At 52.9% G+C, this 18,046-nt stretch overlaps 1 protein-coding gene across 1 annotated transcript in view; it reads right to left on the bottom strand.

Annotated features, from left to right (window-relative positions):
- ATP2C2 (ATPase secretory pathway Ca2+ transporting 2) overlaps positions 1 to 18,046 on the bottom strand; it is a 60,392-nt gene that overhangs the window by 2,386 nt on the left and 39,960 nt on the right. Inside the window, exons 11-24 of the mRNA XM_028092245.2 lie at positions 14,928 to 14,994; positions 11,046 to 11,170; positions 10,816 to 10,913; positions 9,868 to 9,969; positions 8,872 to 8,961; positions 8,086 to 8,187; positions 5,828 to 5,984; positions 4,460 to 4,630; positions 3,625 to 3,722; positions 3,482 to 3,532; positions 2,402 to 2,568; positions 1,508 to 1,576; positions 1,300 to 1,416; positions 16 to 163 (exon numbers count right to left, since the gene is read on the bottom strand). Coding sequence (XP_027948046.2) covers positions 16 to 163; positions 1,300 to 1,416; positions 1,508 to 1,576; positions 2,402 to 2,568; positions 3,482 to 3,532; positions 3,625 to 3,722; positions 4,460 to 4,630; positions 5,828 to 5,984; positions 8,086 to 8,187; positions 8,872 to 8,961; positions 9,868 to 9,969; positions 10,816 to 10,913; positions 11,046 to 11,170; positions 14,928 to 14,994 — 1,562 coding nt within the window. The remainder of the gene's footprint in view (positions 1 to 15; positions 164 to 1,299; positions 1,417 to 1,507; positions 1,577 to 2,401; positions 2,569 to 3,481; positions 3,533 to 3,624; positions 3,723 to 4,459; positions 4,631 to 5,827; positions 5,985 to 8,085; positions 8,188 to 8,871; positions 8,962 to 9,867; positions 9,970 to 10,815; positions 10,914 to 11,045; positions 11,171 to 14,927; positions 14,995 to 18,046) is intronic.

Genomic DNA, 18,046 nt, shown 5'->3' with positions numbered 1-18,046 from the left:
GAGGACTTGCCTCACCTCTTTCCAGAAGATAAAGAGGGTCCCGCTGATGATGACGGCAGCCGACAGGAGGATCTTAAGGATGAGGGCTCTACCGAGGATGGTGTCCTTGACATTCCGTGGGGGCTGCTGGAGGGTGTCTCTGTCCACCGGCTCTACCCCCAAGCTGCTCGGAACAAGACATGGGGCGCCCTGACATAAACCACTGAGAAGAGTCACTTCAGACAGCTGGGCAGCGGCTGAACAAGCACATCTGGAGTGGAGCACGAACCTTCCAGGCTCCCTGGTCAGTTCCATAGGCACAGCGGGGCTGTGGGGCTCAGGGAGCTGGGTCCCAGCGCCTCCAGGCTGTCCACGCAAGCCGGGGCCCTAACAGCCCAGCCCCTTCCATGGTGCGCGCCCCCCCCCCCCCAGCCTGGGCCCCACGGGCAGCCCTACCCTCCACCCATCCCTGAGCTCAGTGGAAGAAAACCTCCCCTGGGGTTGGCCACACCACGGTCCTGGAACCACCCCGCGTCCCCCAGCGGGCTGGAGAAATGGGATCCACCACAGAGCCCCTTACTGACTGAGCAGACTGTGAAACAGTGGTGTTGGGGCTACAGCAGCGGAGGGCAGTGGGGGGGACCCCGCTTCACTCCTGGCCCCATTCCTAGCATAAAAAGAGGACTCTTGCCCTTGGCAGCTGTAACTGGTGATACTGAATTAATATTAGTAACGTAATATGTATCAAATATAATCAGATGAAACAACACTGTGCCCCGGCAGACGTCATTCTCTCTCCTGCACCATTCGGCTAGCCTAACACTCCCTTCTGATCCATCCATCCAACAACTCACTCATTGGCCGGCCCGTGTGTGCCAGGCACTCTTCTAGGAGCTGGGGATACTGTCAGGAACATAACCACAAACCTTGCCCAAGGGGAGACGGATCTTAGAGACAAGCAAGGACATACGTGTATATTTTCTCCCCTAGGGAAATATAAAGCAGGGAGATGAATGAGAGCCAGGAGGCTGCTTGTTAGAGTACTCAGGGAGGACTTCTCAGAGGTGGTGACCTGAAGAGAGGGGCTGAGCCCTGGAGCTGTACAGGGACAGCATCCCCCACCGACCCTGGCTGCCCACACAGGCCCTTCCTCCCACGCCCAGGGCATGCCGCTGTCCATCTTCCTCATGCACCATAGTCAAGTGTTCTAGGACTCCTGGGGACAGTGTTTGCACCCACACTCTGTGCAGGGGCCCGAGGCTGCAGAGGGGGGCAGCCCGGTGGAAATGGCGCACTTTCCCGGCCAACCCGGAGCCTCACCTCTGTGCTGGTGGCCCGTCCATGATGATGTTGATCCACAGGATCTGCATGGCGTTGAGGGGGCTGGGCAGGTTGCACACCGTGGACAGAGTGATGAGGCTCAAGGCTGAGATGCTCCTGCGGGGCACACACAGGGCACGGTCGATGGCTGCTTGCGAGACGGGCGCACAGCACCTGACGGCACTAGGAGCTGCTGGCCTCGACTTACGTGCTCAGCTGAAACCGGACGAAGTTTTTGATGTTATGAAAAATCCCCTTGCCTTCCTCCACCGCATTCCTGCAGGAGAGGAGAAAGTGCTTATGCACAAAGATGGCCCTGGTGGAAAGGTTCAGGCACCTGCGTTAGCCGCAACAGGAAGCGATGTCACCAGAGATGGCCTCGTGCTTGGGCACCACTTCCTGTTTCCCCTCGCTGCTCCAGGCCATGCCCACGGAGGACAATGATGTCCTGACCGGCGCCCTCGGGCTCTCCCACCCCCAATTACTTCAATTCATTTATGAGGAAAGACTTAACTAGAACGGATTAAAATTAGATCTAGAGGGCAGGCAAAATTTTTTTTAAGAAAACAAAAAAGTGAAGCAAGAAAACAGGTGCTTTGTCATCCTGGCAGCTCGAGATCACATCAGCAATGCAGACATTCCTGCCTCATCTCCGTCAACGCGTGAAACATCCGTGTCGGTGCAAACACGACCCTAGACTCAAACCACGCATATTCACTTTTAGTGGTTTTTACTTAACACTACAGTGTGAGCATTTCTGTGTCTTTGATACATCCCTCAAAGCATCATTTTTAATAGCCTCGGAGTACTCCTGCTCTCGCTGTTGGCAGCTAGGGTGGTCTAGGATATCCCCATAAATGCTGCTGCAGCGACCGCACGGGCATGTGCCTCCATCTGCGCACCTGATCCCGGCCCTCCCGCCAGGTGCACCCTCGGGCTGCAAGTAGGGTCTGCTGCACGTGTCTGTAGCATCCCCCCCAGGTGCTGTGTGTGCCTGGGACACCCGTATCTCTAGCAGAACAGATCTGGGGGGTGGGCAGCTGGTTACGCCGGGCATTTCTGCCACTAAAAAACAAAACAAAACACCTACGGAGCAACTTACATGATGGTTGAGAAGTCATCGTCCACGAGGATCATGCTGGCAGCCTCTTTGCTAACGTCTGTCCCCGTCTGCCCCATGGCAATCCCGATGTCCGCGGACTTCAGGGCGACCGCATCATTCACCCCGTCCCCTGTCATGGCTACGATTGCCCCCGATTCCTGCAAAGCCTTGGTAAGGAAGAGGCGAGTGAAGGTTGCAGCCCTTCCAGAACCTTGCTTCTCTCTGGATGCTCTGCCTCTCCCACCGCATGGCCAACAGCAGAAGCCCCTCTCTCGAGTCAGCTGGCTGGAGTCTGAACCCCAGCCCCACCTGCACCAGCTGTGGGAATTGGGCAAGCCCTGAACCTCTCAGCCTCAGCTTCTCCATTGGCAAAGTGTGGGCAACTTGTCCCTCCTCCCCTGAGAGCGACAGTAAGACCGCGGGTGTGAGGCTCATGCGTGTTGTCCATCTCCATTAAGAAAGAAAAGTCACCTTACCCCTGAAACCATGCAGTGCCCAGTAAGTACTAATGTTTTCTCTTAGGAATACTGTGCAGAGAGATTTGCTCCCGAGAACTAAAACCCCCCAAATAGCATAAAGGATAAAACGGCCCGGAGCTACAGAGCACATCTTCCAAGCGCGTGCAGGTGGGAGGCCGAGCGCAGCAGCAGCAGGGCCCTCCTCCCTGCACGACAGAAAGCCACACCCGTTCTCGGCTGGGTGCCCGCCGCGTGCCAGGCACTGCACCAGGCACTCCCAGGCCTGGCCTCCTCTCATCCGCTCACCAGCCTTGGGAATTAGCTGACATCATTCAAACTACCCTCTGTTTACAGATGGGGAAACTGAGGCCTGGAAGTAAGTAATGAGAATGATGCCAAAGAGCACTCGGCTAACAGAGGCTAGCTGCTTTTTATTTTTCTCTCTGCACCACCCAATCCCCGCTCCTGTTTTTGGTGTATGTGGCAAAGGTCCCCCTGTTCTCCTCCCCACAGTTTGAGGATGGCCGAGGCTCCCGCCAGCTTGGGCCCTGGACCAGCCCTGGAGCAGAGCCCTTCATCGTCCTGGACTGACCCTAACAGACAAATGAGGCACCCAGCTTACCTTTATGATTTTGAGCTTGTGCTTTGGGCTGGTCCTGAAGAACACAGATACCTGGACACAGAGGCGCAGAAGAGCGGAATCCATGAACTTGGAGCTGAAACTCCCCCCCTCCCCCGCAGTGAAACCCCCTAGGAGGAACCCACCTTTCCGACGCGGTCAGTCAGCTCTTCCTGCTCCATACTGTCCACCTCTTCCCCGGACATGGCTCTCAGCTTCCCATTGCAAAGGCCGATGTTCCTTCCTGCACAGTGCCGAGAATCCATTCTGAGCACTTGCTCCCAAGCCTGAGACTGCTCCCGCGCCCGCCCCTCACTGCCCCTGCCTGCCCCCCGGTCCCTGCCCGGGCCACAGAGAATGACGAGAAGAAAACCATGATGGCATCATGCACTGAGCACCTGCCCTGTCACATGATCTCAATGCCATCCACGCAATTAACTTGCAACAGAGGCCTTGTTATCCCTGCTTTAAAGGCAAGGCAAGGGAGGGCAGGGACTTCCCCAAGGTCACAGAGCTGGTGAGGGGTGATGCTGGAACCAGATGTGGTTTTGTCTGATTCCAGAGCCTCCGATCTTTTCTCGGGGCCGGGTGCCTTGAGATAGGGCAGGGAGCAGACCAAGGTGTGACTCCCTCATTATATCAGTAAGTAGAATCACAGGAGGGCTACTGGCCCTCTGCAGGTGAAGAGCCTGGAGGTCAGAGTGGTTCAGTGACTTGTGGGCACACGGCGCGCAGCAGGAGCCAGCCCAGAAGTGAACACCAGGAATGACGCTGCCTGGGAAGAGGAAGCAAGCTTGGGGATAAAGGCTCCCAGCACGCGGGAGGTTGTCAGTGGGCACTAAGGCTCTGCCCCCTTCGGAGGACCTGCCAACATTGTAGGGCCAACTGTGTGAAGGTGGAGCGCTGGTCCTCGAAGCTCACAGTCACCGTGCGCAGTCCCGACGAGGACCCACCGGCCACCCGCCCGCCCTCCCCGCTTACCTATGGCGTAGGCGGTCTCCAGGCCGTCGCCCGTTATCATCTTCACCGACACGCCCGACTGACAGAGCACCTGCACTGCTTCCTTCACGCCAGCCCTCGGAGGGTCGATGATGCCGACGAGCCCCAGGAAAGTCAGCCTCCCCAGCTCGGGCCCAGAGGCCAGGGCCAGCACTGAGGAGACACCAAGAGCCACAGAGGGTCCACCGGGGGCCGAGGGCCGTGAAGTCCCCAGTCAGCCCGGCCCCTCTACAGCCCTGATCCTCCTCTGCCTGCGCGGGGCTCCCCGGGGCTCTGGATGGCTGGCCCCGAGGTAGAGAGAAATGTAGAGACAACCTGACCAGCAGAAAGTAAGACACTCGTCCGCTGGTGGTATCAATCCCATCCACACCCCAACCAGAGGGACCAGAAGGAAATCTGCGAGCTGACATGCAATGGCACGGTCCGAACAGCTCTTCTTGTCTTTGCTGTTGCCACCTGCCCTTGTAGGGGAGGAGCTGCAGGGGAAGAAAAGGTGCAGGAGGGCACTACGGGGTACAGGCTCTGTGTGCTGGCTTGTCCTGGCCTTGATTCTGGGGAACCAGTGCTCCCAGAGGGGGTGTTGTGAGAATGACCTTACTTTGTCACTTTCCTGATACTGGAGGGGCCATGGTGCCCTTCCTCCCTTTCCCAAAGCTACCCTCCCCACCCTGCTTGGCTCCATCTCAGACTGGGACATCCTCACCTTGTACGCTTGTCAGCAAGCTGCTAGCAATTTATCATGTCTCTTTCCTGAAGGGAAAAACCAAGGCAACTGGCACCCGGCCCAAAGCTTCTCATTTTCCCCAGAGAGAGAAGACAAGGGTTCCAGAGTGTTTTTAAATACTTCCTCCGACAGTGGACGGGCTGACAAATGGCACTCTGGGAAACGTGAGCTTTAATGTTCGGCTCATCAGGGGAAGTGTTGCCCCTGGTGCGGAAAACTGGAAATGGCCAAGGAATGAAATGTCTGCCTTGATTTCAAAGAGCTTTGGGTTTTCCTGATGGTAAGCAATGAGCAAGAAGACCAATGAGGAAAATCAGTGTTTCTGGTACGCCTCCTTCATCTGTCTTAGAAACGTCAGCAGGGAGGCACCAGCCTTTCTCACACACATGAGCTGCGTCTGGACTAACAGGTGTCATTTGGTGGCTGGGCTTGCTGGGGGTGGGTGGGGGGGGTGGCTGTCTGTCTTTCATCTGCCCATTAATTCCCCGTTTGCCTTACTTTCATTAGCACACCACCTGACTGCTGCTCTGATCAATCCCCTTACTTAAGAACCCTGCATCAATGCACTTTAAAGTCAGTGGTGCACTTGAACTTAAAGCTCGGGGCTGGGGACCAAAGGTACTGACCACGCAAGCCAAGTGACCCCATCCTCTTCTCTTCCTGCTGGCAGAAGGATCTCTGTTGGGGTGTCAGTGGCAGGGGGATGCCTCCATTGTTGTACATGGTACAGTAATTAATCACTTCTTGAAAGGCCCCCTTCATGAAGTAAATGTCTTCCTGGTCCTTGGAAAAGAAAAAAAAGTCCGCTGTCATTGGATGCTTCAGCTCTTGGTGACTGTCACCTCGTGCACACAGCGATGCTCACGGTGGGGCTATTTCTAGTGGACCGTTATTGCTTACCAATACAGGATGGGTTAGATAAATTACAGGAAAGCCACATGACAGAATACCACACAGCCCATAGAAGGATGGAGGTGGATCTTTGATCCGCACCCGACTCTATGTGAAGTCCCTTGTTAATGTCAGTGCATTTCACGAACCGGTCAACCCCCAGGCACCGTTACACCTCTATGTGTGGGATTGCGTGCTAGATGTCTATTTAACGGGCACGTACCATTTCTGTTGTGCTCACCGCTGCCCATGGCTCATAAAAGGGAACCCAAACAAGCCCCTAACTGTTTTCCTGTGTATTTAAGCTCCATCTCCTGTAGATGGTAAGCTCTGGGCAGAAGGTGCTGTGCCAGTGTGGGTCACTCTGTCCCCGGCATGAGCACTGAGCCTGAATGCTCACGGCGGGCAGGGAATGAGCTTGTATGAACGGGATACAGAAAGGTGTCTAAGACATCACCGTAAGGGAAAAAAAAGCAAATTAAAAACACTATCTACAGCACGACCTAGTTTTAAAACTACCACCCCATATGTTGCTGTGTGCATATTTAGAACCTGGAATATTCCATCCCAGACTGCTGGGTCCGGGGTGGGGGGGTTGGTGATGGGTCAGGAGAGAAGAGGGGCAGGGTTATAAGGAGCTCCCATTCTTAAAGTCATACTTCCATAATTTATTTCAATGAGAATATATTACTATTGTCTTTGGAGAAAAAAAAAGATTTGAAGTTATTAAAACATTTAAAAAATCTGTAACCCCTTTTAAGCAGAGAGTATTTGTACACCCATCTACTCATAGCAAAGGTCTGAAACGTGCTGGCCAAGCCGCCCACTACCCTGAACAACAGAGGAGGAATCTCAGCACGAGCAAGATGTGACAGGTTCCAGAAAGAATAGGAGAGAAGTAAAGGGCTGGAGAAAAAGGTGGAAAGCAATACAAAAAAACTTAAAAAAAAAAAAAAAAAAACCCTTTTATTGTAGAAGATCTGAAAAGCTACAGAAGGTTAAAAAAGAAAAAGAGGGGAAAAAGAAGTCAGCTGTCATCCCCAAGCAGGGTAGCCATGAATAGTTTGGTGTATGTTCCTATGGTCACTCAAACCAGGTGCACACACATGCGCGTCTATATGCACCCATGTGATATGTGAGCTCACTGTTCACACCGTCTGTGCTGGGTGCTGGGATGTGCCTCCTGATCCCCTTCAGGAAGGAAGGACTGTCCCCACCTGGTGATGATCAAAGGTGCTCGTACCTGTGAAGAACTCGGCACCAGGGTGTGAAAAAAAGACCCCCAAGGTAGCAGGGGGGGTGGTCACTGTCAATGGTAGGAGCGTGCATCAAAATTCCCAGCAAACACAAGTTACTGGCTCTACTCCTGATTTTCTTTTTAAAGAGTTTCTCTTTCTTTCTTTTCTTTCTTTTTTCTTTCTCTTTCTTTCTCTTTCTTTCTCTATCTTTCTTTCTCTTTCTTTCTTTCTCTTTCTTTCTTTGTTTCTTTCATTCGTTCGTTCGTTATTTATTTTAGAGAGAGAAAGAGAGATTGCGAGCAGGGTGAGAAGCAGAGTGGGGAGAGAGGGGAAAGAATCTCAAGCAGACTCTGCGCTCAGTGTGGAGCCTGAGAGAGGACTCAATCTCATGACCCTGAGATCATGATCTGAGCCAAAAACGAGAGTCAGATGCTTGACCAAGGAACCACCCAGGTGCCCCGCACTCCTGATATTTCTGACTCTGAGGTTCTGCGTGGAGCCTGAGAATCTGCATTTTAACAAATTCCCAGGGGATGCTGCTGGTCCAGAAACCCCACTCTGAGAACTACTGTTTCAGACAAAAATCTCAGAAGAGAACCCAAGATAATCAATGATCTAATTGCTATCAAATGTATTTTCATGTATTTGAAACTTCATAGAAGCTAGGAGCTTTAAACTCTCCTGCTTGATGCCTGCATTTTCGTTCCTCTGGGGTGTAGGGGAGAGGGTGGGAAGGGGCAGAGAAGCAAACTCACCTCATTCTTGGGGCTGCACTTTACTGCCATCCATTTCTGCTCCGAACTGAATGGAATCTCTTTTTTTCTCACATATGAATCTTTAGTATCACTTAAGTCCATCTAGGATAATAACATGCAAGCTCCCAGAGAGTCATCCTAAACCAATCTCTATGCAAAGTGCAGTCCACTTAAATTATTCATGATTCAAACCATTTCCGGCAGATGAGAAATCCAACCTCACAGAGAAAGGCCATTTGCTTTCAAATGAAATGTCCCACCCGGAGAAAAAAGGTCTCATTTCTCTTGTTCGGGGACAGAACCAGCTTGGTCTTCGTGATAGCTTCTGGCACCCCACCCCACTGCCCACCCCTTTGGCATCCAGGGGTAGCCATTCTGCACGTGGCACTGGCCACAGAGTGGGGGCATTTCTGCCAAGTCCCAGACTCAGGGTCTGACCTCAGAGTCCTGCAATCAGTCGGATGTGCTAAAAGGACGGGGTCTTTCCTGGAGGGGGGCCTCAGGGGCTGCCAGGTGGGTTGCATTCCTCTGTCTCCCCAGCACCTCCATGGGATCTGAGCCACAGGGCACCCGAGGATTCGTACGGGATTGCCAGGAAGGGTGGCATGGAGAATGTTCCAGAACCACATGGCATGTCAGTGACTGCCCGAGGACGTTTGAGGCCACTCTCTCCCGTTATTACTAAGCTTCCCCATTCCTCATCTGCTCAGACACGAGCTCAAATTCTGCCACTAATTCAGCCCCAAGTGCAAGAACTCCCGGTGCAGACCATCAGAGGGTCCCTACCTTCATGGCCAGGGCGATCAGCGCACCTTCCGTGGGCTGTCCCATCACGGCGTTTTTTCTGATGATGGCGTTGTTGGCCACACAGCCTGCCTGAAAGGGGGGATTTCTGAACGTCTGTAGTTAATATTCAGAGCGGGCACCCCTTGGGGTCCTGGGCTCACTCATCCACGTGAAAAAGTCACATGCTGAAGGCTTGACCTATTTTGGGGGCGGGGGCTGGGCTGGGGGTGAAGGACAAGATCTACTCCTCAAAGTACATCAGAGCCCCCACTCTTCAAAAGAAACACCGTAAATATTTACTGATTCTGCTGAGCGCTGACTGTCACAAGGCCCTTGTAAGGCAGTATCATGGGGGGTGGGGAGGCTGGAGTGATGGGGTGACCACTAATGGGTACGGGTTTCCGCTTGGGGTGATGAGCTATCCTGAAATTAGACGCAGCCGTGGCTGCCCAACTTTGTGAATGTACTAAAGCCACTGGACTAGTACAATTTAAAGGGGTGAATTCTGTGCTATAGGACTTACATCTCAATAAAAAATGATAATTAAAAAAAGGAAAGAAACACACAAAAAGAGCGTGGAGGTGAATCCCGGCTCCCTCCCTCACTGGCTGGGTGATCCTGGACACTCCCGTCACCTCCATGAGCCCGTTAGACAACATCTCGATCTGGACCTCGGAGGGCACCCCGCGTGTGGGAGGGACGAGTCCAGCTAATATTGCTCATGTCGACAACGCAACCCGGCTCACTGTCCAACCTTCGTTGAGTACCTTCTCTAGGCAGGTGTCTCTTTAAAGCTTTTCCAGCAGGTAGGGAGGACAGAGAATATAGCTCTTCTCTCACCTCCAGGGTCTCCACCTGTTTCTGGGCCACTGAGACACCTGACCCCCGGGGGTGTGGCCCAGGTGTCGCCAAGAACCAGCTGGCCATCTCTTCAGGGCGAATCCCCATCAGTTCCTCTTAAAAGCATATTTCCACCGTGGGGCTTTTGACACTCACCTCTACTAATTTGCCCACCGAGACGTTGCTGAACTCCTTAATGACTTCCCTTGAGGGTAACAGACAGACAGTCCCTTTGCCATCATACCCAACTCCGCTGACCTGCAGGGCAAAGCCGCAGAGAGGATGTCACCGCGTGTCAATAAGACCCTTCCCCCCGGGGTTGTCCTATCATCTCTTTTCTGGGGGACCCACCCCAGGGACAGACTCCTACCCACAAACAAGGCTTTAAGCATGAGGATGTTCCCTGCACTTTTATTCATCAGAAAACCTCAAAAAGGGCCATGCTTTAGAAACCGCGGAAAGCTTCCTCAACGGGATATTCAGGAGCCAGGGAAAATTGTGCTTCAGAAAACGAAGTGATAGCACACAAGAGAGCTTATCTAGCACAGAGGGGGGCAAACCTTCCCCTAGGGAGCCAGAGAGCAGATGTGTAAGCCTTTGCAGCCCACGCAGCCTGTCAGGGCCACGCTGCCCTGTGGCTGGGGCACAAAGGGAGCCGTCGACGGACAACATGTAAACCAAAGGGTGCGCCAGCCGGCCGGCAAAATTCTATCTACGAAAACAGGCCCTGGCCCGTGAGATGTCACTGCTGACACCTTCGTCGGGAAGTTCTGTGAAACGCCCCGCAGGATACACAAGCACGTTCCGGGGGCTTGCGACTGTGCCAGAGGCACAGGGGAGAGACTGAAAAACCCCAGGGGACCATCATGGTTAGTTTATCACAGGCTGTTACGGGCAACTGCTTCTTTGCTTCTACGTCATGTAACGAGATTATTAAAAGATAATCGCAAAAAAATAAAGTAGGCTCCCTTAACTTGGTCACGTTCCTTGCTGCTGTTTGTAGCAAGGAAACTGTACAATAACCCATTTTTGTCTCTTCCTTATTGCTTTCTAGAAGATTCCATGTACTTTTAGGAAGGAAAAGGTCCACGGCACGGGGCTCACCTCAGCATGGAGCCCATCGGACGTCACCAGCTGGGTGACGGTCATCTCATTGGCGGTCAGCGTCCCTGTCTTATCCGAACAGATGACACTGCAGCAACCTGGCACGAGGCAACCCCGGTTCAGAGGAAAGAGAAACCAGCACTGTTCATCCTCAGGCTAATGAAACAGCCCGGCTGAACGGCCACTCCTTCAATCCCATTTACAAGATTCCAACCAGCAGAGTCCCTTACCTAAGGTCTCCACGATTGGTAACTTCTTCACGATGACGCGCTTCTTGGCCATCCGCAGCACTCCCAGGACCAGCGTAACCGTGACGACAATAGGCAGACCCTCGGGAATGGCAGCCACAGCCAGGCTGGATCAAAAGGCCACATGGGTCACCTTTAACACATGCACTGAAGGAGGACGTGACTCCCAACTGGGGTCGCCAACACTTTGACCTGGTGAGGCATGTCTCTGGTGCCCCCAACATCCCCATTCTAGTCTCTGTTCCCAATCCCATGATGCACCCGTCTCCTCCAGCATCCACGGCTCTGAGTTCTCCTGTTGCAAAACCCTGCTCTTGGGAATGGACCTCCCCTATCAGACATCCACACTATAGCATAAATTAGTCCCTCAGTTGTTTGGCCTCTTAAAGCACTTTTGCACTTAAATTACTATTGTTTATTAGAGAGAAAGGCTTTTGGGTCCTATGAAAGAAATTTCCAGAATTAGGCAGTAAGTGGTATATATAATTTTTTGGCTCAGAGGATCCTCCCTGACTCCCCTGATTTTCACTTTTCACTGGTCTCGTTGTTTAGACGCTTCTGGTGAGGAAGCCAAACGAGGAAATTAAGGTTGAAGGGAGGTAGAGTGACAAAGCTGTGCCTCTGACTATTGTAGCAGAGCCATTTGGGTGTCCGTTCGTTTCATCATTATCGCTCCAACTCTTTCTGTACCGTGTGACCCCACCCTCACATAGCCACGGCTGATTGGTTTAGAAGACAACATGTGATCCCAGCTGAACTAGTGAGCTTCTCTCTTGGGAATCTGAATTGGGATAAAGAGGGTGGATCCCTTCTTGTGGGAGGTTTGTCAACAGGTGATGGGATGTTAAGGAGGGGCTCTTTCTGCCTCAAATTCGGTTCCAGAACATCATGGCAGACTGATTTCCCATTCCACACCCCTGAGCAGTTGCAGTGGGGCTTCAGGCTGACCTCAAGCCAGTGGGGGAGGCTGAAGTTTTGGGGCCAGACTGGAGAGGGTGCCTCTGGGCAGAGCTGTGGGGGAGCGCGGCCAGCCACATCCCATTACGGCTCACCCTCTGCACCAGGACATCCAGCAAAGCCCTGTAGGCATTCAGCAAATATTTGCTGGACAAACAGATAGGAATGAGTGAATACAGGCACGCCTCACAGGTACTGTGGGTTCAGCTTCAGACCCTCACAATAAAGTGACTGTCCCAATACAGTGAGTCAGATGAACCTTTTGGTCCCCGGTGGCCATAAACGTTATGTTTATATTGCACTGTCATCTATTAAGTGTGCAAGAGCATCATGTCTAAAAACCCAATGTGTAGAATTTAATTTAAAAATACTTTATTGCTAAAAACTGCTGACAATCACCTGAGCTTTCAGCACACCGGGCCACTGATCACAGATTGCCATAAAAAATGACAATGAAAACATCTCCGATATTGCGAGAATTACCAAAATATGACAGAGATGTGAAATGACCTAATACTATTGGGAAAAATGGCCCAATGGACTTGTTTAACACAGGCATGCTACAGACCTTGACATGGTGAAAAACGCAGGATCTGCAAAGCACCATAAAACGAGGGATGCCTGCACGTATACAGCACGGGGCTAGAGCCGCGCCGGCCCAGCACACGACGAGTGTCCTACGGGCTTGCCTCACCGTCAGAAAGCCTGGCTGTGTCACACATGGCTATCCTGTTTCATCTAAGCTAAGACATGGCTGATGGTGAAGGGGACCATTATCTGTGTACCACTCAGAAAGAAAAAATGCTGCCAATTAATTAAACACAGGGCGCTCTCTTGTCTCCTCATTTGTAAGAAGCAGTCTGTCCTCAGAGAAGTGTGAAAAAAGAAAGTGCATCTTAGAATCAAAGAAATACGGTACATGAATGGAGGCCTTTTCTCTGGAAACAATGGAACATTCAGGGGCAAGTTCTATGAACCAGGATTACTGAATTTGGTCAAGGGGCTGTGCCCAGTTTCTATGGTGACAGCAAGAAGGCTTCCTTGGTTTTATGGCACAGGTTGACAAGACTAGCTAAGCAAACATTTGCAGAGGGCTAGCACGAGGACTTTCCCCCCATATGGTGTGGGAAGGGCGTTTTTACAGGTACTTGGACGCTTGCATGATAATAAAAAATTAATCTACAAACTAATAAAGATTAGCATGGGCCAGGAAAAGCGAGTATACTTTGGATCATCTTGAATGTCACTTGAGGCAGAGGGAATTAGGATAAAGTGTTTAAAAGACCAATTCTCAAGTTACTTCTTTTGGAGAATCTCTTCCTCACCAGCTATCCTGCTATTTCTACCTTCTGATGCAGTGATTCCGAGCAGCTGACTCCGCTAAAAATGTTCATCTTTGCAAAGTCACAAGTGAAACGGACAGAGTAAGTTTTCTCTGGATGGCAAGCGTACCGTGGATCTAGTGGGAGAAGTGGGAGGGAAGGGACGTGGAGACCTGGAACCAGAAGGAACCAGCAAATGGTACTGGGAAGGGCGGGCAGGGAGGGTCATGGGGGCCTTTTCTGTTACTTGAAAACAGTCATCTTGGCTCATAAAGAACTTTCTATGGTTTATAAAGTGGGAATGGAAAGTGCCATTATTTGGGGGACATTCTTAGGTGTCACGGCTTCTGAGTGCTCTGCTTTTTCTGGAAGTCCACCCCAGGGCTCAGGCTCCTCTGTCCCTCCTCCACCACACCTGCCTCTGAAGGCTTAGTCACCTGAGCACTCTTGTCAGGGGCTCAACCTTCTTCCCTGGCCCTGCCTCTTGCAGGAGCTGCAACTGGGCCACCACTTACCGCAGCATTAGTACCCCAGGGAGCTTGTCAGGAATGCAGAATCTCAGCCTCTCCCCCACCCCAGACCCACCGAATCAGGGCACCAGTGAACAAACTTTCGCCGGGACCCTCCCATCCTTAGGCTAATTCTGGAGACCCCTACTCTACACTGACCCACTCTTCCAGGATGCGCGCGCTGGCCTCGAACCCCACATTCCACAGCCAGCTCCCCATGCCCCCCCGGGGCCCCCTCTCGGCTGCAGCCAGCTAGGGCTCACAGCCCTGTCACCTCCTGTGTCTATGTCAAGAATGGCCAACACGTTTCCAAAACAAGGGTAGCGATGGCCCAGCATGCCATGTGGAGGGCTCGGCTGATGTTTTTTAGAATCAGGAGTAAAGGGACCCATAAGCGACTAGCGCCATGTGCCCTCTACCCAACTCCACTGTGTAGTTCTGCTCATGGAGCCCAGCCAGTCCCTCCTGGTGTCCCCAGAGGCCCCCAGCTCGGTCCCACCCCCCACCGCGGTGGGGCCCTCCCCGTTGAACCCCCTTCCTGCCTTTTCGAGCAGGCTTCTCCTCGTTTCCGCTCCCACCCCTCAAAGCACCTTCCCCGGCCACCCTTCCAGGACAGGTCTCTTCCTGCCCCCCCTTCTACTCTCTCTGCAGCTTTTTCTTTTGTAGCCTTGACTGTGAGCTATGATGACCTTATCAGCGTTCACTTGACTCGTTCACACTTACTTTCTCTACCAGCCCGAAAACTCTGATCTGGCTCCAACACCCTGGGTCAACGGGCGCTCAACGAGTATCTGCAGGGCCAAGAACAGTGGCCGGGGGGCCAGCTAGGGGGTGGTGGCACGCGGGAGAGTTCCTGCCCTGCCCCAGAGGCCGCGCTCGAGGGCACCACCGTGTGCGGTAGGCCGGCCTCCGCTCTGTTTAGGCCAACACACTTGCCCAGAGCCACAGAATCAGCCAGCAGAAGAGACAGTTTCAAACAAACCCACAGCATTCTGACCCAGGGCCAGGGTCCTGCTCCCCCATCGGTCCACCTTCCCTGCCACCCTGGCGAGGCGAGGTCGGCGCTGTGCCCTTACCTGACCCCGATCGTGAACATGCTGAGGAGCTGCTTCCCTTGCAGCCAGCCAGTGAACATGATCAAGCCTGGGGAAGAGACAAGAAGTGTATGTGCGCACACACGCACGCACACATGTGCACACGCGTACGTCCTCAGACATGCAAACGTGTTTCTAACTCATTCCCTTAAGAGGTTCAGGACTAGATGCATAAGGCGACGAGTAAGAACCTCAAGTATTGTAACCATTCTCCTGTTTCTTTTTAAGACCTTCCACACCTGCAAAAAAGAATAGTTTCACTTTTTCAGGCAAGGACCAAGCCAGCTCAAGAAGGAAACGATCAGCCAGTTGGTTCCTCTCGGGCTGTTTGCAAATGTTTACAGGTGATCCCCACGCTCTCCCCAGGTGCCCCATGTGTGGGGACACCCCCACGGCGTGGGATGCGGCAGCTGACGAGTGCTCCTGCTGATGCGCAGATGGGCCCGTTGCTTAGAGGACTTTCCAGAGAGGGACCCTCGGGTCACAGAAGGGGTGCAAGTCACGCTGGGACCCATGAAAATGCACAGGACGTTCCAGCAATGGGGAGAAGTTCTGGGGCCGCCAGGTGCAGCCTCAGTGTCTGGATCTGTAAGGTGGGGATAACGACCATGTCTTCCTCAAAGAGTTGTTTCGGGATTTAAGAGGCAACAATCCCCTCCAAGTGCTCAGCACAGCTCCTGGGGGCTGCTATTGTCTTTGCGGTCGGTCGGAAGAGGCGGGAAGGTGAGCGGAGTCACCAGCTTCAGCCTCGGAGGACTTGCCAAGGAACAGCAGCTTCACATCACAGGGAACGGGAAGCCAGGGCAGGTTCTGTGCTGGGTGACAGCCGTGTGTGTACGTGTGTAGGGTGTGTGTGTGTTGGGGGGCGGTGTCACAAGACCTGATTTGTTAGGGTTTTTTTCCATACCGTAATTAGTGGTGGTAGGCAAATGAAATCTCAGCTGGAACCCAAATGAATCCAGATGCAGAGACTGGAGGGGCAACTCTATTAGAAATAGGGGTGGGGTGCTGAGCCTGCCGCCCCAGGCACTGGGCCCCGACCCTGCCCTGGAGGCCCCTGCCGGAAGCTGGAGCATGCCCACGGGACCCCCAAGGGCTGGCGCAGCACATCTCTTCCCAAACCCACACTCAGTGACTTCAGTCCATGGGTGGTTTGAAAGTGGCCACGTGGAGGGTATTTACACCACGGAGCCTGGCAAACGTTCCTCTCCTGGGAAAGTCGGTTCTTAAGCACTGACCAGCCCACCACAGCTTCCCTGCATCTCCCCTGTGGGCCCTGCAGGGATCGGCGGAACCCAGTTCCAAAACGCCCACAATGCTAGAGCAGCTCTTCAAATATTTATTAAGGGCACCTAGGTGGCTCAGTTGGTTAAGCGTCCGCCTTTGGCTCAGGTCATGATCTGGGGATCCTGGGATCGAGCCCCGTATCGGGCCCCCTGCTCAGCAGAGTCTGCTTCTCCCTCCCTCTGCCCCTCCCCGTTTGTGTGCGCACGTTCTCTCTCTCTCAAACAAATAAAATCTCTAAAAAAAAAAAAAAAAAAGAATATCTTTGCTTGTGGGCCATACAAAAACAGGTGGCAAACTCATTTTGGTCCAGGAGTTAGAGTTTCCAATCCCCGCACTAGAGAGCAAAAGAGGCCTCCGGGCAGCCAGGACCGCGTGGGCATTCTACCCTTCCAGAGATGTCTGGTCAATATGCAACCCCGAGGATGGCCAGTGAATGGCAATGCATGGGCCTCATTCCCCACCCGTGTCCATGGCAGCCATCACGAATCTGTCACAGTCCTCCTTGCCACCACGCAGGAGCATGACCTCAAAATGTTGTCACAGCTCAGACCCCCACTAGTCGAGATCAGACTTGGCAGGTTAAGATAGGACCCATCTTCCATTATGGCTCCAGGACAAAACAGGATGGGAAGGAGGGAAGAAGGCATAGAGCTCCTTCACAACGGTAAAGTTAGTGGTTTAGCCAACTCTGAGCACTTATAGCCAAAGCTGAAATTTGGAAAGGCGACTAGACGCTGCAATTTTGGGAAGGGGTGCCTAGGCAAGAAAGGGCGAGCAGGTCTGTCCCCAGCATGGCAGAACTGAAAGCCCTGACTCCAGACCACATCCTCTTAACTTCTCTGCAAAATTTACTACCTCTTAGAAGTTGCAAAGGAGTGCAGATCCCCTCCATGCCTTTGAGTATACCCTTTGCTCTGCCTGGAATTCTTAATTCCCTCTTTTTTCACTTGGCAGACTCCTACTTATCCTCCAAGACCCAGTTTAATGTCACATTCCCCTTGGAACCTTCCCAGCTCTCCCACTCAAGATTAACCACTACCTTCACAATTCATGCTTGTTTGGCTGCCTCTCTCTTACTGGCCTGGGGTCCTTCAGAGGGCAGAAGCTGTGTCTGGTCCATCTTGATAGCCCCTGACCCTATCCCAATGACTAGCGTGTCATAAGACACTTGCTAAATGAATTCATGCATCTGGGTGGCCCAAGGCACAATGAAAGTGCTTCCAGGAGGGAAAGCTGTTTCTCCCAGGAACTTTTTCTGGCTCCACAGTTTTAGGGAGACTCACTGGTACAGCCTCTCATCATTGCCTGTGCTACGGGCAGTGGTTTGTTGGTTGATCGAGAATCTGCCATGGGCCAGGAGCCAGTGGGTCTTTAAAGCTGGGAATGGAGAACACAGAATCAAAGCCAGAGCTGGAGATAGCAGGAAGGAGTCAATGAAGGGACCAGGGTGGCCCCATGGGGATATTCAGGCTTAAGACCTACATTTAGGGCCGCAGCATCATGTGGATACTGTTTGGTGTGTTGCCAAAGGCCAAGAGGCACGAGCCCAGGGATAGCCTGCTCAGTAGCAGGGAAATATGGCTGGATGCACCACTAAACCACACCTCCCAGTCTCCCCTGCGGTTGGGTGGGCCATGTGACTCCATTCTGGCCAATCAAGACTGGGCAATGGGCCAAGGTAATGACCTCACTTGCGGGTCCATGCCTTAAGCATTTCTCCCACAAGCCTCTGCGTTCCCACTTTGCCCACTTGCTGGCTGAACAAGTGGGGAGAGTGGCCAGCCTCTGAGGCCCTGGAGGGAGGGAGAGCAATC

Source organism: Eumetopias jubatus, unplaced genomic scaffold (genome assembly GCF_037043125.1).
Source record: "Eumetopias jubatus isolate StellerSeaLion01/CBP00866 unplaced genomic scaffold, mEumJub1_p1.0 scaffold_10, whole genome shotgun sequence".
Classification (NCBI taxonomy): Eukaryota; Metazoa; Chordata; class Mammalia; order Carnivora; family Otariidae; genus Eumetopias; species Eumetopias jubatus.
This window is presented reverse-complemented; position numbering and strand designations above follow the sequence as displayed.